Source organism: Melanostigma gelatinosum (assembly GCF_949748355.1).
Source record: "Melanostigma gelatinosum genome assembly, chromosome: 19".
Taxonomy (NCBI): domain Eukaryota; kingdom Metazoa; phylum Chordata; class Actinopteri; order Perciformes; family Zoarcidae; genus Melanostigma; species Melanostigma gelatinosum.
Window position 1 is genome coordinate 22,366,348 of NC_136652.1, and position 23,685 is coordinate 22,390,032.

The 23,685-nt window shown below is 44.2% G+C and overlaps 3 protein-coding genes across 5 annotated transcripts in view; 2 read left to right on the plus strand and 1 right to left on the minus strand.

Moving 5' to 3' along the window:
* Positions 1 to 989: 989 nt before the first annotated feature.
* LOC306793279 (galectin-8-like) lies at positions 990 to 14,956 on the plus strand. Of its 2 annotated transcripts, XM_079290825.1 has the most exons (9): positions 990 to 1,111; positions 1,711 to 1,799; positions 2,044 to 2,254; positions 4,014 to 4,133; positions 4,225 to 4,296; positions 4,699 to 4,725; positions 13,485 to 13,573; positions 13,728 to 13,896; positions 14,408 to 14,956. In XM_079290825.1, exons 1-9 carry the CDS (start codon positions 1,073 to 1,075, stop codon positions 14,555 to 14,557), a joined length of 966 nt encoding a protein of 321 aa, XP_079146951.1. In that variant the 5' UTR covers positions 990 to 1,072; the 3' UTR covers positions 14,558 to 14,956. The 2 variants fall into 2 exon arrangements, with proteins under 2 accessions (XP_079146951.1, XP_079146952.1); XM_079290826.1 differs by lacking the exon at positions 4,699 to 4,725.
* Positions 14,957 to 15,504: 548 nt separating this feature from the next.
* On the minus strand, positions 15,505 to 18,874 carry LOC306793278 (ribonucleoside-diphosphate reductase subunit M2). Its single transcript, XM_079290824.1, has 10 exons — positions 18,481 to 18,874; positions 18,269 to 18,334; positions 17,656 to 17,805; positions 17,462 to 17,578; positions 17,245 to 17,378; positions 17,050 to 17,144; positions 16,828 to 16,961; positions 16,399 to 16,503; positions 16,196 to 16,309; positions 15,505 to 15,894 (listed from the first exon to the last, which is right to left on the minus strand). Exons 1-10 carry the CDS (start codon positions 18,568 to 18,570, stop codon positions 15,742 to 15,744), a joined length of 1,158 nt encoding a protein of 385 aa, XP_079146950.1. The 5' UTR covers positions 18,571 to 18,874; the 3' UTR covers positions 15,505 to 15,741.
* A 1,695-nt stretch (positions 18,875 to 20,569) lies between these two features.
* The window catches only part of tmem242 (transmembrane protein 242), a 5,728-nt gene continuing 2,612 nt past the window's right edge, over positions 20,570 to 23,685 (plus strand). Inside the window, exons 1-2 of one of the 2 annotated variants that reach the window (XM_079290611.1) lie at positions 20,570 to 20,667; positions 21,381 to 21,483. In XM_079290611.1, the coding sequence (XP_079146737.1) occupies positions 20,582 to 20,667; positions 21,381 to 21,483 (189 nt within the window). In that variant the 5' untranslated portion in view covers positions 20,570 to 20,581. The remainder of the gene's footprint in view (positions 20,668 to 21,380; positions 21,484 to 23,685) is intronic. The other variant, XM_079290612.1, reaches the window with a different exon arrangement.

The following is a 23,685-nucleotide window of genomic DNA, read 5'->3' on the forward strand; positions in this document are numbered from 1 at the left end:
TCTTCATTTATTTAAAGCTTAACGTGATTTATTCAGGAAGTTATCGACGAATAAATATAAACCTCATGTCATTTTATATTTGTATTAAAGTAGTAAAATACATCAATCTGCTTTAGCGGCAACAGGTGGTTATTTGTTTTACTCTCTGGGCAGAGCCATGCTACCTGGCTCCAGTCTTTATGCTAAGCTAGCTGACTAGCTTCATAAACGGTATAAAGACATCGAGTGGGAAGTCAAACTTTACCGTTAACTTTAATTCGTTCTCCATCATTTTAGTCAAACGATAAGTTTAGTGAAACAATCCAGACTCAAATATAGAATCAACAGATTCTGGAGTCAAATATCAAAAATGATTCCAATAAAAGGACAAACTGGAAGTGACATCACTTCCTGTATGTCTGCAATAAAATAAAAAAAGTTGATGTTGAAACATTGTCAAAATGATTTCCCAGATAATCTTCAAAAACTGGAAAGTTATTAGAATTAAAAACCTCAAACGGATCACAAGTTGAAGCTTCAATGTAACAGTGCAGATAATAAAGTATTACACAAAGTATGAACTGATGTCAGCGGGGATGTGTAATGAGAATGTATTCAGATGTAAAAGTATATACGGCTTTATTTACAGGATAATTAGAAAATACAATTCATCATAAAGATACACTGAATGCTTCAAGTGTTTATTTAATTAAACATGTTTTGTTTTATGCTATTTCATTACATCTTTTTATTGTAACTACATCCAACAATGCTTTGTGGAATGTTCCATTGTCCCGAGTAAAACAAACGTTTTATTATTTCTTATTCAATATTAAACAAACTGTTAAAAACGAGACACTTTTCTGATAACACGTGGTTTAATGACTAAGAGTCATGTGACTTTCATTCACTTCCGCAGCCTGTAAGGAGCGGACAACTACGTCATCGGTGTGCGTTGTCCCAACGGTGTCTCTGCGTGTGAAGCCGCCGGTTTTGTCTCATCCTTGTGACGTCGTCCGAGTGACGGACGTGAAATACGGAAGTAAACAAAGGTCCAAAGAGCAGCTTCGCGTCGAGCTTCTCTGCTTTAAACATGTCTGTTTCTAACCCGAGACAGACGTTCTCTAACCCGGTAAGACTCCGTCCGGTTATTGTCATTCTCCCGTTTATTGTCGACATTAACGTTAAATTAACTTCTTACCGAACATTTAGCTGGTTAGCAGGCGAGCTAGCACCCGAGCTAGCCGCTCAGTTTAGTCTCAAGTTGATCTCAAAGTAATGAATATTTAATGTGTCGTATAACGTGTTTAGAACATGTATAAATATGTATATAAATACATTCATATCGCTAAAATATTGGCGGAGTTTCGCTTCTGACCAACTACGTCATACTGCATTTAATTATTAATAAACAGTTTGTCTCATTATTAAATAGCCTCTTTATAGTTTGTGTACCGACTTTGTTTAAGTTTAGCTGGTTAACGTTTAAAGGTGAAATATTAGAGCACTGATAAATATGATAGTTACTGGTGTCAATATAATAAACTACTGTAGACACTATAGATATATAGACACTATACATATAACGTTAGATATCTATAGTGTCTACAGATATCTATATATAGATATATATCTATATATAGATATATATCTATATATAGATATATATCTATATATATATAGACACTACAGATATATATATTCCCAACCCCCCCCCCTCACGCGCGCAAGGCGGTTCCCTTTGCTGGGACCATCCTGGGTGGTCTGCTGCCGGGGGAGATGGTTCTCATCCAGGGCTCCGTGCCGTCTGATGCCGACAGGTGAGACAGTTTAAAACCTCTCTGATCTACCTGTGTTCCTGACGTCATCGCTGATCTACCTGTGTTCCTGACGTCATCGCTGATCTACCTGTGTTCCTGACGTCATCGCTGATCTACCTGTGTTCCTGACGTCATCGCTGATCTACCTGTGTTCCTGACGTCATCGCTGATCTACCTGTGTTCCTGACGTCATCGCTGATCTACCTGTGTTCCTGACGTCATCGCTGATCTACCTGTGTTCCAGGTTCCAGGTGGACTTGACGTGCGGCAGCAGCGTGAAGCCGAGGGCCGACGTGGCGTTTCACTTCAACCCGAGGTTCAGGAAGTCTCCGTGCGTCGTCTGTAACTCTCTGCAGAAGGAACGCTGGAGCAGAGAGGAGATCCTGAACCAGAACCCGTTCACCGTCGGGGAGACCTTTGAGCTCATCGTCCTCGTCCAGAAGGACTCGTTTAAGGTCTGAGACCACATGACTCACTGACACCTAGTACAGTATAAAGTACTCTATGTACCTCTGAGATATAGTACAGTATAAAGTACAATATGTACCGCTGAGATGTAGTACAGTATAAAGTACAATATGTACCTCTGAGATGTAGTACAGTATAAAGTACAATATGTACCTCTGAGATGTAGTACAGTATAAAGTACAATATGTACCGCTGAGATGTAGTACAGTATAAAGTACAATATGTACCGCTGAGATGTAGTACAGTATAAAGTACAACATGTACCTCTGAGGTGTAGTACAGTATAAAGTACTCTATGTACCTCTGAGATGTAGTACAGTATAAAGTACAATATGTACCTCTGAGGTGTAGTACAGTATAAAGTACTCTATGTACCTCTGAGATGTAGTACAGTATAAAGTACAATATGTACCTCTGAGATGTAGTACAGTATAAATTACTCTATGTACCTCTGAGATGTAGTACAGTATAAAGTACTCTATGTACCTCTGAGATGTAGTACAGTATAAAGTACTCTATGTACCTCTGAGATGTAGTACAGTATAAAGTACAACATGTACCTCTGAGATGTAGTACAGTATAAAGTACAACATGTACCTCTGAGATGTAGTACAGTATAAAGTACTATATATACTGTGTGTGTGTATATGTATGTATGTATGTATATGTGTATGTATGTATGTATATGTATATATATGTATATGTATATATATATGTATATGTATATATATATGTATATGTGTGTATATATGTATATGTGTATGTGTGTATATATATATATATATGTGTATATGTGTATATATATATATGTGTATATGTATATATATGTGTGTATATATATATGTGTATATGTATATGTATATGTATGTATATATATATGTGTATGTATGTATATATATATGTGTATGTGTGTATATATATATATGTGTATGTGTGTATATATATATGTGTATGTGTGTATATATATATATGTGTATATGTATATGTATATGTATATGTATGTATATATATGCAAAGGCCCGCGACCCACTGAAAACGTGGGTCACCAGTTGAGAATCACTGGTTTAAATCAATAAATAAATAAAGTAAACTTATAAACGAAGTGATTATAAAATAAGATGGAGTTCTGATAGTATTAAACAAAGTATCTCTAATTGTCTCGACTTTGATGAACTACAAGTTATTCATTAATGATAAATAATGTTGTACTATTCTGCACAATGAGCCCGTTAACGTTTAAAGACACTTTACTGAAGTAACATTCTGAACTGAGGAGTTCTACGTGTAATGGAGTATTATTCCACTGGTTCTGCTACTTTTACCATAGTAAAGTATGGAGTACTTTGTGCAGAGTATGGAGTACTTTGTGCAGAGTATGGAGTACTTTGTGCAAAGTATGGAGTACTTTGTGTAAAGTATGGAGTACTTTGTGCAGAGTATGGACTACTTTGTGTAAAGTATGGAGTACTTTGTGCAGAGTATGGAGTACTTTGTGCAGAGTATGGAGTACTTTGTGCAGAGTATGGACTACTTTGTGTAAAGTATGGAGTACTTTGTGCAGAGTATGGAGTACTTTGTGTAAAGTATGGAGTACTTTGTGCAGAGTATGGACTACTTTGTGTAAAGTATGGAGTACTTTGTGCAGAGTATGGAGTACTTTGTGTAAAGTATGGAGTACTTTGTGTAAAGTTTGGAGTACTTTGTGTGTAGTACTTTGTTTATACTATGGAGTACTCTGTGCTGCAGGTGGCGGTGAACGGAGCTCACCTGTTGGAGTTCAGACACAAAGTGGATCTGGAGCGAGTCGACACCTTGTGTGTTTCTGGGAAGGTTCAAGTGGAAGCTGCTGGAATCCTGCCGAGCCAAGTGAGTGATGAAGAGGAGCCGCTGAGCTTCTTCTTCATGTGATCAGACACGTGGTGAAGAGGAATGACATGTGTTGTTGTTGTTGTTTTAGAGCGACGTTTCGTCTGTGGCCCAACCGACCAATCAGGAAGAAGCAGAGATGAGCCAGAACCTCCATCAGACAGTTTGTTCTTTCTTAACTTTGGAGCTGAAACGATTAATCCGTCAAAATACAGAAACACTTTGATAATTTATCAGATATATAACCGACCGTGTTTACTTCACTTCATATGATTAAAAATGTAATTTTATCAAATATCTAATTTTAAAAGCCCAGATTGTCTGCAGGTGTTATGTTTAAGTACACATGATTATTGTCAGCATAACAATGAAAGTGCATCTCATATGTTTTGTACAAAGAGAAGCATGCAAACAGGAAGCAGCAGAGACTCTAAACAGGAAGCAGCAGAGGCTCTAAACAGGAAGCAGCAGAGGCTCTAACACGGAGCCCTGTGGGACTCCAGTGAGATGAGCTCAGTTGTTGTCTTTTAATTCAGTGATGATTGTTTTGTTTTTCACGTTACAGACGTTGATCTGTTCTCCGGGTGACTTGGTGAGTTTTGCTGTGCGTGATGGTTGGTTATGGAAGCTTTATTATACAAATATGTCAAAATATTAAGATGAAGTGAAGGAAATAAAATGTCGAGTGCTGTTTTCAGATTGTTAGAATATTAGATTTTCATTTTGAATCCGATTTCATGAAGAGAAAACAATTAAATGTAAACAGATTTTACAATGTTCATTATATTATCGTTATAAAACGCTCTTATGAGTCCGTGGAAATGACATTAATGCAATTCATTTTACTGAATTACACACGTAGAACATTATAACGTTAATGTGGAATTACAGTTTGCTGTTTATGTTATAATTCTCATAGTCTCTTTTGGGCTTCTACAGTTTACATATATGTATATATATATATATATATATATGTATATGTATATGTATATGTATATGTATATATATATGTATATGTATATATATATATATATATATGTATATGTATATATATATATATATATATATATATGTGTATATGTATATATATATATATATATATATATATATATATATGTATATATATATATGTATATGTATATATAGGTGTAGTAGTCTGATGAGGTCAGGTGTAGTAGTCTGATGAGGTCAGGTGTAGTCGTCTGATGAGGTCAGGTGTAGTAGTCTGATGAGGTCAGGTGTAGTAGTCTGATGAGGTCAGGTGTAGTAGTCTGATGAGGTCAGGTGTAGTCGTCTGTGATGAGGTCAGGTGTAGTAGTCTGATGAGGTCAGGTGTAGTAGTCTGTGATGAGGTCAGGTGTAGTCGTCTGATGAGGTCAGGTGTAGTAGTCTGATGAGGTCAGGTGTAGTAGTCTGTGATGAGGTCAGGTGTAGTCGTCTGATGAGGTCAGGTGTAGTAGTCTGATGAGGTCAGGTGTAGTAGTCTGATGAGGTCAGGTGTAGTAGTGTGATGAGGTCAGGTGTAGTCGTCTGTGATGAGGTCAGGTGTAGTAGTCTGATGAGGTCAGGTGTAGTAGTCTGTGATGAGGTCAGGTGTAGTAGTCTGATGAGGTCAGGTGTAGTCGTCTGATGAGGTCAGGTGTAGTAGTCTGATGAGGTCAGGTGTAGTCGTCTGTGATGAGGTCAGGTGTAGTAGTCTGATGAGGTCAGGTGTAGTAGTCTGTGATGAGGTCAGGTGTAGTCGTCTGATGAGGTCAGGTGTAGTAGTCTGATGAGGTCAGGTGTAGTAGTCTGATGAGGTCAGGTGTAGTAGTGTGATGAGGTCAGGTGTAGTAGTCTGTGATGAGGTCAGGTGTAGTCGTCTGATGAGGTCAGATGTAGTCGTCTGTGATGAGGTCAGGTGTAGTAGTCTGATGAGGTCAGGTGTAGTAGTCTGATGAGGTCAGGTGTAGTAGTCTGATGAGGTCAGGTGTAGTAGTCTGATGAGGTCAGGTGTAGTCGTCTGATGAGGTCAGGTGTAGTAGTCTGATGAGGTCAGGTGTAGTCGTCTGATGAGGTCAGGTGTAGTCGTCTGATGAGGTCAGGTGTAGTAGTCTGATGAGGTCAGGTGTAGTAGTCTGATGAGGTCAGGTGTAGTCGTCTGATGAGGTCAGATGTAGTCGTCTGTGATGAGGTCAGGTGTAGTCGTCTGATGAGGTCAGGTGTAGTCGTCTGATGAGGTCAGGTGTAGTAGTCTGATGAGGTCAGGTGTAGTCGTCTGATGAGGTCAGGTGTAGTAGTCTGATGAGGTCAGGTGTAGTAGTCTGATGAGGTCAGGTGTAGTCGTCTGATGAGGTCAGATGTAGTCGTCTGTGATGAGGTCAGGTGTAGTAGTCTGATGAGGTCAGGTGTAGTAGTCTGATGAGGTCAGGTGTAGTCGTCTGATGAGGTCAGGTGTAGTAGTCTGATGAGGTCAGGTGTAGTAGTCTGATGAGGTCAGGTGTAGTCGTCTGATGAGGTCAGATGTAGTCGTCTGTGATGAGGTCAGGTGTAGTAGTCTGATGAGGTCAGGTGTAGTAGTCTGATGAGGTCAGGTGTAGTCGTCTGATGAGGTCAGATGTAGTCGTCTGTGATGAGGTCAGGTGTAGTCTGTGATGAGGTCAGGTGTAGTAGTCTGATGAGGTCAGGTGTAGTAGTCTGATGAGGTCAGGTGTAGTAGTCTGATGAGGTCAGGTGTAGTAGTCTGTGATGAGGTCAGGTGTAGTAGTCTGATGAGGTCAGGTGTAGTAGTCTGTGATGAGGTCAGGTGTAGTAGTCTGATGAGGTCAGGTGTAGTAGTCTGTGATGAGGTCAGGTGTAGTAGTCTGATGAGGTCAGGTGTAGTCTGTGATGAGGTCAGGTGTAGTCGTCTGATGAGGTCAGGTGTAGTAGTCTGATGAGGTCAGGTGTAGTAGTCTGTGATGAGGTCAGGTGTAGTAGTCTGATGAGGTCAGGTGTAGTCTGTGATGAGGTCAGGTGTAGTAGTCTGTGATGAGGTCAGGTGTAGTAGTCTGATGAGGTCAGGTGTAGTAGTCTGTGATGAGGTCAGGTGTAGTAGTCTGATGAGGTCAGGTGTAGTAGTCTGATGAGGTCAGGTGTAGTCGTCTGATGAGGTCAGGTGTAGTAGTCTGTGATGAGGTCAGGTGTAGTAGTCTGTGATGAGGTCAGGTGTAGTAGTCTGTGATGAGGTCAGGTGTAGTAGTCTGATGAGGTCAGGTGTAGTAGTCTGTGATGAGGTCAGGTGTAGTAGTCTGTGATGAGGTCAGGTGTAGTAGTCTGATGAGGTCAGGTGTAGTAGTCTGTGATGAGGTCAGGTGTAGTAGTCTGTGATGAGGTCAGGTGTAGTAGTCTGTGATGAGGTCAGGTGTAGTAGTCTGATGAGGTCAGGTGTAGTCGTCTGATGAGGTCAGGTGTAGTAGTCTGTGATGAGGTCAGGTGTAGTAGTCTGATGAGGTCAGGTGTAGTCGTCTGATGAGGTCAGGTGTAGTCGTCTGATGAGGTCAGGTGTAGTAGTCTGTGATGAGGTCAGGTGTAGTAGTCTGATGAGGTCAGGTGTAGTAGTCTGATGAGGTCAGGTGTAGTCGTCTGATGAGGTCAGGTGTAGTAGTCTGTGATGAGGTCAGGTGTAGTAGTCTGATGAGGTCAGGTGTAGTCGTCTGATGAGGTCAGGTGTAGTAGTCTGTGATGAGGTCAGGTGTAGTAGTCTGATGAGGTCAGGTGTAGTAGTCTGTGATGAGGTCAGGTGTAGTAGTCTGTGATGAGGTCAGGTGTAGTAGTCTGATGAGGTCAGGTGTAGTAGTCTGATGAGGTCAGGTGTAGTAGTCTGATGAGGTCAGGTGTAGTAGTCTGATGAGGTCAGGTGTAGTAGTCTGATGAGGTCAGGTGTAGTAGTCTGTGATGAGGTCAGGTGTAGTAGTCTGATGAGGTCAGGTGTAGTAGTCTGATGAGGTCAGGTGTAGTAGTCTGATGAGGTCAGGTGTAGTCTGTGATGAGGTCAGGTGTAGTCGTCTGATGAGGTCAGGTGTAGTAGTCTGATGAGGTCAGGTGTAGTAGTCTGTGATGAGGTCAGGTGTAGTAGTCTGATGAGGTCAGGTGTAGTAGTCTGTGATGAGGTCAGGTGTAGTAGTCTGATGAGGTCAGGTGTAGTAGTCTGATGAGGTCAGGTGTAGTAGTCTGATGAGGTCAGGTGTAGTCTGTGATGAGGTCAGGTGTAGTCGTCTGATGAGGTCAGGTGTAGTAGTCTGTGATGAGGTCAGGTGTAGTAGTCTGATGAGGTCAGGTGTAGTCTGTGATGAGGTCAGGTGTAGTAGTCTGATGAGGTCAGGTGTAGTAGTCTGATGAGGTCAGGTGTAGTAGTCTGATGAGGTCAGGTGTAGTCTGTGATGAGGTCAGGTGTAGTAGTCTGATGAGGTCAGGTGTAGTAGTCTGTGATGAGGTCAGGTGTAGTAGTCTGATGAGGTCAGGTGTAGTCTGTGATGAGGTCAGGTGTAGTAGTCTGTGATGAGGTCAGGTGTAGTAGTCTGATGAGGTCAGGTGTAGTAGTCTGTGATGAGGTCAGGTGTAGTAGTCTGATGAGGTCAGGTGTAGTCGTCTGATGAGGTCAGGTGTAGTCGTCTGATGAGGTCAGGTGTAGTAGTCTGTGATGAGGTCAGGTGTAGTAGTCTGATGAGGTCAGGTGTAGTAGTCTGATGAGGTCAGGTGTAGTCGTCTGATGAGGTCAGGTGTAGTAGTCTGTGATGAGGTCAGGTGTAGTAGTCTGATGAGGTCAGGTGTAGTCGTCTGATGAGGTCAGGTGTAGTAGTCTGTGATGAGGTCAGGTGTAGTCGTCTGATGAGGTCAGGTGTAGTAGTCTGATGAGGTCAGGTGTAGTCGTCTGATGAGGTCAGGTGTAGTAGTCTGTGATGAGGTCAGGTGTAGTAGTCTGATGAGGTCAGGTGTAGTCGTCTGATGAGGTCAGGTGTAGTCGTCTGATGAGGTCAGGTGTAGTAGTCTGTGATGAGGTCAGGTGTAGTAGTCTGATGAGGTCAGGTGTAGTCGTCTGATGAGGTCAGGTGTAGTAGTCTGTGATGAGGTCAGGTGTAGTAGTCTGATGAGGTCAGGTGTAGTCGTCTGATGAGGTCAGGTGTAGTAGTCTGATGAGGTCAGGTGTAGTAGTCTGATGAGGTCAGGTGTAGTCGTCTGATGAGGTCAGGTGTAGTAGTCTGTGATGAGGTCAGGTGTAGTAGTCTGATGAGGTCAGGTGTAGTCGTCTGATGAGGTCAGGTGTAGTAGTCTGATGAGGTCAGGTGTAGTCGTCTGATGAGGTCAGGTGTAGTAGTCTGATGAGGTCAGGTGTAGTAGTCTGTGATGAGGTCAGGTGTAGTAGTCTGATGAGGTCAGGTGTAGTAGTCTGATGAGGTCAGGTGTAGTCGTCTGATGAGGTCAGATGTAGTCGTCTGTGATGAGGTCAGGTGTAGTCTGTGATGAGGTCAGGTGTAGTAGTCTGATGAGGTCAGGTGTAGTAGTCTGATGAGGTCAGGTGTAGTAGTCTGATGAGGTCAGGTGTAGTAGTCTGTGATGAGGTCAGGTGTAGTAGTCTGATGAGGTCAGGTGTAGTAGTCTGTGATGAGGTCAGGTGTAGTAGTCTGATGAGGTCAGGTGTAGTAGTCTGTGATGAGGTCAGGTGTAGTAGTCTGATGAGGTCAGGTGTAGTAGTCTGATGAGGTCAGGTGTAGTAGTCTGATGAGGTCAGGTGTAGTCTGTGATGAGGTCAGGTGTAGTAGTCTGTGATGAGGTCAGGTGTAGTCGTCTGATGAGGTCAGGTGTAGTAGTCTGATGAGGTCAGGTGTAGTAGTCTGATGAGGTCAGGTGTAGTCTGTGATGAGGTCAGGTGTAGTAGTCTGTGATGAGGTCAGGTGTAGTAGTCTGATGAGGTCAGGTGTAGTAGTCTGTGATGAGGTCAGGTGTAGTAGTCTGATGAGGTCAGGTGTAGTAGTCTGATGAGGTCAGGTGTAGTAGTCTGTGATGAGGTCAGGTGTAGTAGTCTGATGAGGTCAGGTGTAGTAGTCTGATGAGGTCAGGTGTAGTCTGTGATGAGGTCAGGTGTAGTAGTCTGTGATGAGGTCAGGTGTAGTAGTCTGATGAGGTCAGGTGTAGTAGTCTGTGATGAGGTCAGGTGTAGTAGTCTGATGAGGTCAGGTGTAGTAGTCTGATGAGGTCAGGTGTAGTCGTCTGATGAGGTCAGGTGTAGTAGTCTGTGATGAGGTCAGGTGTAGTAGTCTGTGATGAGGTCAGGTGTAGTAGTCTGTGATGAGGTCAGGTGTAGTAGTCTGATGAGGTCAGGTGTAGTAGTCTGTGATGAGGTCAGGTGTAGTAGTCTGTGATGAGGTCAGGTGTAGTAGTCTGATGAGGTCAGGTGTAGTAGTCTGTGATGAGGTCAGGTGTAGTAGTCTGTGATGAGGTCAGGTGTAGTCGTCTGATGAGGTCAGGTGTAGTCGTCTGATGAGGTCAGGTGTAGTAGTCTGATGAGGTCAGGTGTAGTCGTCTGATGAGGTCAGGTGTAGTAGTCTGTGATGAGGTCAGGTGTAGTCGTCTGATGAGGTCAGGTGTAGTCGTCTGATGAGGTCAGGTGTAGTAGTCTGTGATGAGGTCAGGTGTAGTCGTCTGATGAGGTCAGGTGTAGTCGTCTGATGAGGTCAGGTGTAGTAGTCTGATGAGGTCAGGTGTAGTCGTCTGATGAGGTCAGGTGTAGTAGTCTGTGATGAGGTCAGGTGTAGTAGTCTGATGAGGTCAGGTGTAGTCGTCTGATGAGGTCAGGTGTAGTAGTCTGTGATGAGGTCAGGTGTAGTAGTCTGTGATGAGGTCAGGTGTAGTAGTCTGATGAGGTCAGGTGTAGTAGTCTGTGATGAGGTCAGGTGTAGTAGTCTGTGATGAGGTCAGGTGTAGTAGTCTGATGAGGTCAGGTGTAGTAGTCTGATGAGGTCAGGTGTAGTAGTCTGATGAGGTCAGGTGTAGTAGTCTGATGAGGTCAGGTGTAGTAGTCTGATGAGGTCAGGTGTAGTAGTCTGTGATGAGGTCAGGTGTAGTAGTCTGATGAGGTCAGGTGTAGTAGTCTGATGAGGTCAGGTGTAGTAGTCTGATGAGGTCAGGTGTAGTCTGTGATGAGGTCAGGTGTAGTCGTCTGATGAGGTCAGGTGTAGTAGTCTGATGAGGTCAGGTGTAGTAGTCTGTGATGAGGTCAGGTGTAGTAGTCTGATGAGGTCAGGTGTAGTAGTCTGTGATGAGGTCAGGTGTAGTAGTCTGATGAGGTCAGGTGTAGTAGTCTGATGAGGTCAGGTGTAGTAGTCTGATGAGGTCAGGTGTAGTCTGTGATGAGGTCAGGTGTAGTCGTCTGATGAGGTCAGGTGTAGTAGTCTGATGAGGTCAGGTGTAGTAGTCTGTGATGAGGTCAGGTGTAGTAGTCTGATGAGGTCAGGTGTAGTCTGTGATGAGGTCAGGTGTAGTAGTCTGTGATGAGGTCAGGTGTAGTAGTCTGATGAGGTCAGGTGTAGTAGTCTGTGATGAGGTCAGGTGTAGTAGTCTGATGAGGTCAGGTGTAGTCGTCTGATGAGGTCAGGTGTAGTCGTCTGATGAGGTCAGGTGTAGTAGTCTGTGATGAGGTCAGGTGTAGTAGTCTGATGAGGTCAGGTGTAGTAGTCTGATGAGGTCAGGTGTAGTCGTCTGATGAGGTCAGGTGTAGTAGTCTGTGATGAGGTCAGGTGTAGTAGTCTGATGAGGTCAGGTGTAGTCGTCTGATGAGGTCAGGTGTAGTAGTCTGTGATGAGGTCAGGTGTAGTCGTCTGATGAGGTCAGGTGTAGTAGTCTGATGAGGTCAGGTGTAGTCGTCTGATGAGGTCAGGTGTAGTAGTCTGTGATGAGGTCAGGTGTAGTAGTCTGATGAGGTCAGGTGTAGTCGTCTGATGAGGTCAGGTGTAGTCGTCTGATGAGGTCAGGTGTAGTAGTCTGTGATGAGGTCAGGTGTAGTAGTCTGATGAGGTCAGGTGTAGTAGTCTGATGAGGTCAGGTGTAGTCGTCTGATGAGGTCAGGTGTAGTAGTCTGTGATGAGGTCAGGTGTAGTAGTCTGATGAGGTCAGGTGTAGTCGTCTGATGAGGTCAGGTGTAGTAGTCTGATGAGGTCAGGTGTAGTAGTCTGATGAGGTCAGGTGTAGTCGTCTGATGAGGTCAGGTGTAGTAGTCTGTGATGAGGTCAGGTGTAGTAGTCTGATGAGGTCAGGTGTAGTCTGTGATGAGGTCAGGTGTAGTCGTCTGATGAGGTCAGGTGTAGTCGTCTGATGAGGTCAGGTGTAGTAGTCTGTGATGAGGTCAGGTGTAGTAGTCTGATGAGGTCAGGTGTAGTAGTCTGTGATGAGGTCAGGTGTAGTCGTCTGATGAGGTCAGGTGTAGTCTGTGATGAGGTCAGGTGTAGTAGTCTGATGAGGTCAGGTGTAGTCTGTGATGAGGTCAGGTGTAGTAGTCTGATGAGGTCAGGTGTAGTCGTCTGATGAGGTCAGGTGTAGTAGTCTGTGATGAGGTCAGGTGTAGTAGTCTGATGAGGTCAGGTGTAGTAGTCTGTGATGAGGTCAGGTGTAGTCGTCTGATGAGGTCAGGTGTAGTCTGTGATGAGGTCAGGTGTAGTCGTCTGATGAGGTCAGGTGTAGTAGTCTGATGAGGTCAGGTGTAGTCGTCTGATGAGGTCAGGTGTAGTAGTCTGTGATGAGGTCAGGTGTAGTAGTCTGATGAGGTCAGGTGTAGTCTGTGATGAGGTCAGGTGTAGTCGTCTGATGAGGTCAGGTGTAGTAGTCTGTGATGAGGTCAGGTGTAGTCGTCTGATGAGGTCAGGTGTAGTCTGTGATGAGGTCAGGTGTAGTCGTCTGATGAGGTCAGGTGTAGTAGTCTGATGAGGTCAGGTGTAGTCGTCTGATGAGGTCAGGTGTAGTAGTCTGTGATGAGGTCAGGTGTAGTAGTCTGATGAGGTCAGGTGTAGTCTGTGATGAGGTCAGGTGTAGTCGTCTGATGAGGTCAGGTGTAGTAGTCTGTGATGAGGTCAGGTGTAGTAGTCTGATGAGGTCAGGTGTAGTCGTCTGATGAGGTCAGGTGTAGTAGTCTGATGAGGTCAGGTGTAGTCGTCTGTGATGAGGTCAGGTGTAGTAGTCTGATGAGGTCAGGTGTAGTAGTCTGATGAGGTCAGGTGTAGTAGTCTGATGAGGTCAGGTGTAGTAGTCTGATGAGGTCAGGTGTAGTAGTCTGATGAGGTCAGGTGTAGTAGTCTGTGATGAGGTCAGGTGTAGTCGTCTGATGAGGTCTTCTTTGTACAGCGTGTTCCCTTCAGAGGAGAGCTGCTGAACGGACTGAGCGCTGGACGCAGCATCACCGTCAAAGGACAAACCAATCAGAACGCAGAGAGGTGAACGTTATTTAACTAAAGAGACAAAAGAAGTGAATGAGCGTTCTGATCAGATGTTCGTTATTGTACGTCAGAAGGTTCCTGAATATCTTAATATTTGAGTGTTTTCTCTGCTGTAACCTGAACACGTTCCGTTCATCGTCTGTGTTTCTAGTTTCGCTGTGAACCTGCGAGTGTCCGGCAGCAGCGACATCGCTCTTCATCTGAACCCTCGTCTGAACAAAGAGGTCTTCGTCAGGAACTCCTTCCTGTCTGAGTGCTGGGGCCCCGAGGAGAGGAGGCTGGGCTCCTCCTTCCCCTTCAGCGGGGGCCGATACTTTGAGGTACAACACCACCGACATCTACACCTTCAAGGCTCTATATCTATAGAACCGTTCTTCAGCTTCCTTATGATGATGATGATGTCGTGAAAAGACAGAAGACTGGTCGTTTTGTTGTCATAGAAACACCTGTAAACAATAATAAACTCAGTTTCTGTTGGCGTCCCCCAGAGCTCCATATTGTGTGTTTACATGATTAATATCAACTTCTATGTTGATGATGCACATCTCTCCATCAGCACAGACTTTAACTGTGTGTGTGTGTGTGTGTGTGTGTGTGTGTGTGTGTGTGTGTGTGTGTGTGTGTGTGTGTGTGTGTGTGTGTGTGTGTGTGTGTGTGTGTAAAATATAGAACAGTAGGCAACATTGTTGATGTGATCGATTTTATTTCACTTTCAGCAACGTCTACTCCATTTTAATTTCAAAATAAAAGTTTTTTGTAGTTAGTTCTTTATCCTGTGGAGCCGTTTGTAACATCAGCGCTGTGTGAGTAAACATGTTTGTTTCTCTGCAGATGATCATTCTTTGTGAGTCTCAGCAGTTCAGAGTCGCCGTCAACGGGCTCCACCTGGTGGACTTCAAACACCGGGTCCAGGACCTGAGCCGGGTCTCTCAGCTGGAGGTCCTGGGAGGCGTCACGCTGCTGGACGTCAAGATCCTCTAACGGACTGTCCGCAGCCTCGCTCACTTAATGCAGGTTGTAACATGCGTGATGTCATCATTTATAAGCTGGAGCAGCGTCAGTGATCGATGTACAGGCTGTAAAGATATGAAGGAAAAGAACAGGTACCTTCCAAAGTACATCAAACTATTAACTAATGAACCGTTCATGACCAGATCAAACATCAATAAAGCATCTTATTATGAAGGAAAGGGTTTCATACACGTACATCTGCCAGAGGTGGTGTACTAACGTGTACTAGCGTGTACTAACGTGTACTAACCGGACCTCATTCTGTATAATTCATTTATGAACTCCCGCTGACACTTTCAACACAATGAATTCTTCACTGACTTGTGACTCAACGCTTCTCAATAAACGTCTTCTGACACATTATTATAATGGAACCTCATGAAATACGATGCTGACGTTTGAGGTCATAGAGACGAGACAGTATACTATCAGTTATGGATTTATATTAGTGCCGGGCAACGATTCAAATATTTAATAGCTATTAATCGCAGTTTAGCCAGCGATGTCCGGAAGTCTCCTTTTCTCTACGGCAACCCTGAAGGGACATCTCTCTAATACAAAGCCATAAACAGGACTGGTCTGACGATAGGATGTTTGCTGGCTTTCATCCCACTGGTGTCTTATGTATTGTCTCTAGTCTCAGTTCAAATGTGTTTTTATATTAAAAAAACATGAGTTAACTTGCCCAGCACGAATGTAAATACCAACCATGACATCTTTGTATTCACTTCCTGCTGGTTAAACTGCTTCATTTAAAAGTATGAAAGTGAGTCGAGCTCATGTTTCATATATTCAGTCGCTAAACTTTAAACTGAAACTGCTAAGATTCTGTTTTCTGAATTCTATAATTATCTTAAACTTGTGAAAAAAACAAAAAACAAGCTGCAACCAGATTCATATACAACTTTTATTACAAAACAAAACTGTACATATTTGACAAAGTACGTTAATTCACCAATTAGATCTAAAAGTAATAAATACATTCATCACAAAATGCAGGTAGTTATTTACAAAAACACAAGATGGCCACCGTGTGGAATGTCTGCAGAGGTTTGACTTCATAAAAATATTGATCTGATATTTGTGTAAGAGCCAATCCCAGCATGCACTGGGGGAGAGCGGTAGAGTCAGAGGGTTCGAGTCTCAGTGTTGCCTCAGAAGTCGGCGTCCAGCCTGAAGGTGCTGTCTGAGCCTCCAGACATCACGCCCATCCTCTGGTACTCGCCCACTCGCTTCTCAAAGAAGTTGGTCTTTCCCTCCAGAGAGATGTTCTCCATGAAGTCAAAGGGGTTCTCCACCCGGTAGATCTGCAGAGAACCAAGTGTAACTCGCGTTAAAGAGGAACATTAGACCGTTTGTTCTGTCTAGAGTTCACAATATAGTTACAGGCAGAACCCTACAGGCGTCAGGTCTGTTCAGACCAGCGTCTGTGTCGTGCTGCTGTCGTTCTGTCAGTGAACCACTCGTCCTCCAATCAGAACGTGTGCAGCAGCACTCAGCCCCCATCATTGGCTGAGGTCCGTACCCCTGCGCTTCTCATCACCACAGACCTGACCCCTGACCCCCCGTGGTCCACTGGGAGCTGTGGTTTCGTCGGGACGCTCTTACCTTGGTGAAGCCGAGCTCCAGCATCAGTCTGTCGGCTACAAACTCGATGTATTGGTTCATCAGCTCCCCGTTCATCCCGATCAGCTTCACCGGCAGAGCCTCCGTCAGGAACTCCTGCGAGAGAAACCAGAACACGTTAAACCACCCAGTGAACCCAGTGGACCCATGGACCGGAGCACAGAGACCACAACGTGTCCACAGACCTGCTCGATCTCCACCGCGTTCTGGATGATCTTGGTGACCGTTTCTGCCGACGGTTTGTTCACCAGATGTTTGAACATCAGACAAGCAAAGTCACAGTGGAGCCCCTGAAACCAGGAACAGACCAGTCAGGACACAGAGCGAGAGAGAGACACACACCGGGACCCTACAGACCTGTTACAGGCGGACCCTGCAGACCTGTTACAGGCGGACCCTACAGGTGTCAGGTCTGTTCAGACCAGCGTCTGTGTCGTGCTGCTGTCGTTCTGTCAGTGAACCACTCGTCCTCCAATCAGAACGTGTGCAGCAGCACTCAGCCCCCATCATTGGCTGAGGTCCGTACCCCTGCGCTTCTCATCACCACAGACCCGACCCCTGACCAATAATCCATACTGACCAGTACCACACGCAGAGAGACCGGCACTACTGACCTCGTCTCGGCTGATGAGCTCGTTGGAGAAGGTCAGGCCGGGCATCAGGCCTCTCTTCTTCAGCCAGAAGATGGCGGCGAAGGAACCAGAGAAGAAGATTCCCTCCACGGCGGAGAAGGCCACCACACGTTCTCCTGGAGGAACCACAGAGTGACGATCAGCACCAGATACCGGACCAGTACCAGATAAACACCAGACACCGGACCAGAGAGCAGGTCTTACCGAAGTTGGCGTCCTTGTTGCCGATCCAGTTGATCGCCCAGTCGGCCTTCTTCTTCACACACGGCAGCGTCTCGATGGCGTTGAACAGGTATTCTCTGAGGGTCATTGAACGCACCGTCAGACACAGAACAGTAGAGTGTAGTACCAGAGACCAATATAGGTCTAGCACCAGGACCAGGTCTCTGGTGGTCTCACCTCTCAGCGGGCTCCTTGATGTAGGTGTCGATGAGGAGGCTGTACATCTCCGAGTGGATGTTCTCCATGGCGATCTGGAACCCATAGAAGCAGCGAGCCTCCGTCACCTGGACCTCCTGAGTGAAGCGCTCCACCTGGTGGTCACCCGGAGAACACGCTTTAATAACGTCAACATTTAGACTTTATGTCAACAACAGCTGATCTGAGAGCAGCTCACCAGGTTCTCGTTGACGATGCCGTCGCTGGCGGCGAAAAAAGCCAACACGTGAGAGATGAAGAACCTCTCCTCGTCCTTCAGAGACTCCCAGTGCTGCAGGTCTTTGGACAGATCCACCTGGACACAGACAGGAAGTGAGCATGACATCGTCGCACACCCGGAGGCCACGCCCACACGCTCATCTCCACGGTTACCTCCTCCGCAGTCCAGAAGGAGGCCTCGGCCTTCTTGTACATCTGCCAGATGTCGTGGTACCGGATGGGGAAGATGACGAAGCGACGAGGATTGTTCTTCAGCAGAGGCTCCTCCTCTTCCTCTGGACTGCTGTTCTTCACGGCTTCAGACTGAGAGAACGCTCAGATTTTATTTATTTATATATATATATACATACATATCACAACTTTATTGGTTTAAATTAGAGCTGAAGTTATGAACTAAGCGTTACATCATTCATCACATAAACATCTTCAGCCGACTAAACAAATACTTCATGTTGACTCCAGGAAACATGTTACAAACCAATGATTGATCGAAAACAATCCGACAACCTCTAATGTTCATCTATAATCTATTAGGATTACCTGCAGATACAATTCAAGCAAATATTACTTATAACTGTAGCGAAACTAGAAGGAACAGCTGATCGAGCATCAACAGGAACAGCTGATCGAGCACGTTTTTTGGCGCCAGAACAGAGACTTTAGGCGCCATGTGATCAAAATAACCAAAACACAGCAATACGAGTTTAACATAATGTGACCGTTAAATAAGAAGAAGAAAGTCTCAGTACATCCGGGTCTCACTCACCGCGTCACTGAAGATTTTTCGCGCGGTTTTTGAAGCCAAGATGCGGCTCGCGCTCAGACTCGGTGGCTGAAAGATGAAGAAGAAATCCTCCGTGAACAAACATGTACTTTATACACACGACAAATACTTGTACCGGCTGAAATACACATTAAACACAAGTGAGGAGAACATGGCCGCCGTTGAGACTTCTAGCGTTCAGATGTTTCTCTCACCGTGTTCTCTTTGTCCAGAGACATGTTGTCCATCTGACCGCTGAGGGACTTCTCGTTCTTCACACGAAGAGGACTGCGAGCAGAAGACATGTCGAATAAAAGATAAGTTAAGTAGTTAAAACTTTATAAAACCAGGAGGCGAAACTAAGAGCAGCCGACGAGGAGCGGAGACTGAAGCGGCTCCTCTCGTCCGCTCCGCGTCCTTTATCCGAATATTGGCGCCAGAACGCAGCCGACCAATAGGAACGCAGCACGTGACCGGCTCTTTAAAGTGCCGCTGCGGACGGAGCCAATCAGGTTGCGAAGCCGCGCTCACGTGACGGCTGACCAGCTGCTGGAAACGCAGAAAAACCGTCTTTGTTTGCGGTTACGAAACTGAACGAAAGAGACGTTACGCAACTATTTAAACATGATGTGTCTGACATTTATTTGATTTGTTTTAATGTGTTACAATACATGTGTGACATCATTTATTGAGTTCATTTCTGGTTTGTTTATTGTTTACTGTAATAAAAGCGTTGTCACCTAAATTAAGCGCCAAAATAATACTTGCACGTCACTTCGACAACAGAAACACGATTTAACGGTAGAATAATTGTGTATTTGTGTCTTTTAGTGACTGAACGTGTTGTACCTTAAACCCGTTCAGGTTTCAGGCTCTAAAACAACAGTTGTAGCTTCTTTTTACATCTAAATTCAGACGTGTTTAAGAGGATTTCCTCCCTTTAAAATAATCTACTCTAACGCAACAACTGCTTCCTGGGTGCCACCGAAGCGAGAACGCTGATTGGCTGCTGCTTGGGAAGACTTTCTTCTTCTTCGTTGGGGTTTTACAGCAGCCGGCAGACGTTATGTCGCATTGCTGCCACCTACTGGACCTGGACCATTACTGCACCATTTTAATACTAGATCCTTTTTATTAATTCAACAGACATATTATTTACCTTTCCTTTATTCCATACTTCAAAATATTCCTTACTGATATTTATATTAATGTTAAAATAGAGAAGTAGCAAAACCACAGTATCAAAAAACTGTTGTAAGTCAGAGTTATGTGTTAATTTTGTTATTTTGAGGAAAAAGAACAAAAATATCACAATGATGTAATTTGCAGACTGACAGTCATTGACATTAATTAATAATTAATAATAATGAATCAATGAATCTTGTGTTCGTCACTTTAATGTTGCAGCTGGTAATTTAATTTGAATGACTCTATGAAGTGTTGCTTAATCTATAATAACACTTTACATCAACATCATCTTCAGATAATAATCTGCATTAAAACTTCACTTTTGATTGATTTGTAGTTCTGTATTTTAGTTCCTTAAAATAAAATAAAATTAAAAATTATTTTATTTATTATTTAAAGTATTTTTTCTTTTTTTTATATTTAATATTTCACACATATTACATAACATTTATGGACCTTTTTGTCTTTTTTTATATTCCAATAAAAATAGAGGTAACTATTTTTTATTTATTTTATTTACATATTTCTACATCATATCTAATTTATGAAACAATACTTTAGTTCATCTCATTTTGACTTGACAGATCTTTGGCTTTATAAAGTAATAGAACTGATTTTACATTAATTATATTTACTGAAGTACTGCACTTCATTTTAAAGGGACTTTTACTTTGCTTGAATATTTAAATTTGATATTATTTATACAGCTAGAATTATTACATTTATTTAACTATTTAAGTTAATTATCGGATCAAATTTGTACATAAACGCAACATATTATAGATAATCTATATGTAATTATGGAATCGTAAACTGGGATAGTTGTATTAAAGAGAGTGAGACCTCTTTATCTTCCCCCGGAGAGCAAACAGAGTTCAACAATAGACGATCTTTGTTTCAGGAGTCCGTCTCCGCGTTTCCTCCGTAAAATAAAGAGGTACTTAAAAACGTAAAGAATAAAACATGTATTTTATACACAAAATAACAAACCATACTTACATGTAAGTTTGTACATCTTCACTACGACACGTATACATTAATATTTCATAATTAAAAATAACATATAGAAGGTTCCTAGCTAAGCGTGTTTCTCGCCGGTCACTTTTCCGCTGACGGACTGAAACAAACATGGCGGCGGCCGCTGATGGAAACACGTCCGTGACCGTAGAAGAAGAAGCAGAAAGGGACGAAGAGGCCAAACTGCGGACATTAAAAGTTAAGTTAGCAGTTAGCATGTTAGCTGTAGCTTATTTAAAGAGTTTGTTTTGATTTATTAACGTTGTTTCTATCTGAGGTCAAAGTGATGTCGACCTGTTCACACCAGAGTCCACTTAAACATCTTAACATGCTTCACTTCAATGTTTCCTCACGTGTTCAGAACCCTTGTCCCTGTAAACGTCTTTAATCCTCAAACACTCAAATAAGATTGTGTCTTCAGGGTTCCGGCTGAAATAATAGAGTCGTATCTATTTTATATGTTATATTCTTTTGGTCAGTTTCATCCTGCAGAGACACAGATGTGAGCCAGACATCTGTTTAAGAGAATCTCACGTGACATAAAATATAATTTTACTGTTCATCTAAAGATGAAGTCCTCGTGTTCAGTTCTTTGTGACTTAATCCAACAAGCAGCCGCGTGTTAATAATTTAAACTCACACATTTGATTTAATTTGTCCTCAAGTCAGAGTTAATTAACCAATCTTTAAAATACAGAAAGTAAAATCTTATCTTATCTTTTTGTTCACATGAAAGTAGAAGTGATGGTGAACAGTTTGCTGTGTTTCGAGGCTCGTAAAGCACACAGAGTATGAATGTGGTTAAAGTAGTTTCTATGATGAGACATTATGTTCTCATTCAGTTCAACAATAACAGCAGCTTTTATCCCTCGTGTGTGTTTGTGATGCTGACGTGTCACTTCCTGTGTGCAGGTGCAGCGTTTCTCACCACGGTGGCGTCTGCAGGGATGATGGCCGGATTCGGCTCCACGTTGGCTCTGGCCAAGAAGAAGAGCCCGGGCTGGTTCAGTAAGGTACCGTTTATAACCGTGACACACGGATCACAGAGACTTTCCTCTGTTTGTCTGTGTGTCAATGAGTCCATGAGTCCATGAGTCATGACCTCATTGACTCATGGACTCATGAGTCAATGAGTCATGACCTCATTGACTCATGAGTCATGACTCATGAGTCCACTGCACACAGCAGCTGATCACAGAGCCTCTGTGACTAAATGTAAACTAAAGAAACGCGTGTTGTGATTCTGAAAACACGTTGATCTTTAAAAGTGGCACAAACAATCACAACATATGAGCTGGTAGATTCAGTTATATATAAACAAAAACACACAAATACAGGATATGAATAAATATATAGACCAAAAAAGAGAAAATAAGTGAAAATGTTTAAATTTGTTCTTTTGTATTTGTTCTTGGTCTTTCTATTTATATTGTCTGATTCTTTATTTCATGCGCTCCTGTGACTCCGTACAACACGCGTTCCTCTGACGGTCGACCTGAAAATAGAAGATTTCTGTGAAATCACGACCTCAAGCCTCTCAAGTGGAACTGAGTGCTGATTGGCCGCTCACAGGATCCGATTAAACGTGACGCACAAATAAACAACAAGCGACTGTTCCTTCAGTCCCGAGACGGAGCGACACGAGATGTTTTTAATGTCCGACGGCTGCTTTTATTCACTTTAATGAAATATCTGAGCCGCATATTAATATTAATAAACATGTTACACCGTGTGGCCAGAAGTATGTGGACACTTTAAACTGTCACTACCAATATGTTAATGTAATAATACTCTGACGTTGCGTTCGCTGACTCTGGTTCTGACGTTGCGTTCGCTGACTCTGGTTCTGACGTTGCGTTCGCTGACTCTGGTTCTGACGTTGCGTTCGCTGACTCTGGTTCTGACGTTGCGTTCGCTGACTCTGGTTCTGACGTTGCGTTCGCTGACTCTGGTTCTGACGTTGCGTTCGCTGACTCTGGTTCTGACGTTGCGTTCGCTGACTCTGGTTCTGACGTTGCGTTCGCTGACTCTGGTTCTGACGTTGCGTTCGCTGACTGGTGCTGACGTTGCGTTCACTGACTGGTTCTGACGTTGCGTTCGCTGACTCTGGTGCTGACGTTGCGTTCACTGACTGGTTCTGACGTTGCGTTCGCTGACTCTGGTGCTGACGTTGCGTTCACTGACTGGTTCACTGACGTTGCGTTCGCTGACTCTGGTTCTGACGTTGCGTTCGCTGACTCTGGTTCTGACGTTGCGTTCACTGACTGGTTCTGACGTTGCGTTCGCTGACTCTGGTTCTGACGTTGCGTTCGCTGACTCTGGTGCTGACGTTGCGTTCGCTGACTCTGGTGCTGACGTTGCGTTCACTGACTGGTTCTGACGTTGCGTTCGCTGACTCTGGTTCTGACGTTGCGTTCGCTGACTCTGGTGCTGACGTTGCGTTCGCTGACTCTGGTTCTGACGTTGCGTTCGCTGACTCTGGTGCTGACGTTGCGTTCACTGACTGGTTCTGACGTTGCGTTCGCTGACTCTGGTTCTGACGTTGCGTTCGCTGACTCTGGTTCTGACGTTGCGTTCGCTGACTCTGGTTCTGACGTTGCGTTCGCTGACTCTGGTTCTGACGTTGCGTTCGCTGACTCTGGTTCTGACGTTGCGTTCGCTGACTCTGGTGCTGACGTTGCGTTCGCTGACTCTGGTGCTGACGTTGCGTTCACTGACTGGTTCTGACGTTGCGTTCGCTGACTCTGGTTCTGACGTTGCGTTCGCTGACTCTGGTTCTGACGTTGCGTTCGCTGACTCTGGTGCTGACGTTGCGTTCGCTGACTCTGGTGCTGACGTTGCGTTCGCTGACTCTGGTTCTGACGTTGCGTTCGCTGACTCTGGTGCTGACGTTGCGTTCGCTGACTCTGGTGCTGACGTTGCGTTCACTGACTGGTTCTGACGTTGCGTTCGCTGACTCTGGTTCTGACGTTGCGTTCGCTGACTCTGGTGCTGACGTTGCGTTCGCTGACTCTGGTGCTGACGTTGCGTTCACTGACTGGTTCTGACGTTGCGTTCGCTGACTCTGGTTCTGACGTTGCGTTCGCTGACTCTGGTTCTGACGTTGCGTTCGCTGACTCTGGTGCTGACGTTGCGTTCGCTGACTCTGGTTCTGACGTTGCGTTCGCTGACTCTGGTGCTGACGTTGCGTTCACTGACTGGTTCTGACGTTGCGT

Bases quoted from the DNA above. Each gene is read 5' to 3' on its own strand.
- LOC306793279 (XM_079290825.1), top strand. From the start codon at position 1,073: ATGTCTGTTTCTAACCCGAGACAGACGTTCTCTAACCCG. The intron at 1,112-1,710 runs GTAAGACTCCGT...CACGCGCGCAAG, and splicing joins GACAGACGTTCTCTAACCCG to GCGGTTCCCTTTGCTGGGAC. The intron at 4,726-13,484 runs GTGAGTTTTGCT...TTCTTTGTACAG, and splicing joins TCTGTTCTCCGGGTGACTTG to CGTGTTCCCTTCAGAGGAGA.
- LOC306793278 (XM_079290824.1), bottom strand. From the start codon at position 18,570: ATGTCTTCTGCTCGCAGTCCTCTTCGTGTGAAGAACGAGAAGTCCCTC. The intron at 17,579-17,655 runs GTAACCGTGGAG...GTCTGTGTCCAG, and splicing joins CCTTCTGGACTGCGGAGGAG to GTGGATCTGTCCAAAGACCT. The intron at 17,379-17,461 runs GTGAGCTGCTCT...GGTGACCACCAG, and splicing joins GCATCGTCAACGAGAACCTG to GTGGAGCGCTTCACTCAGGA.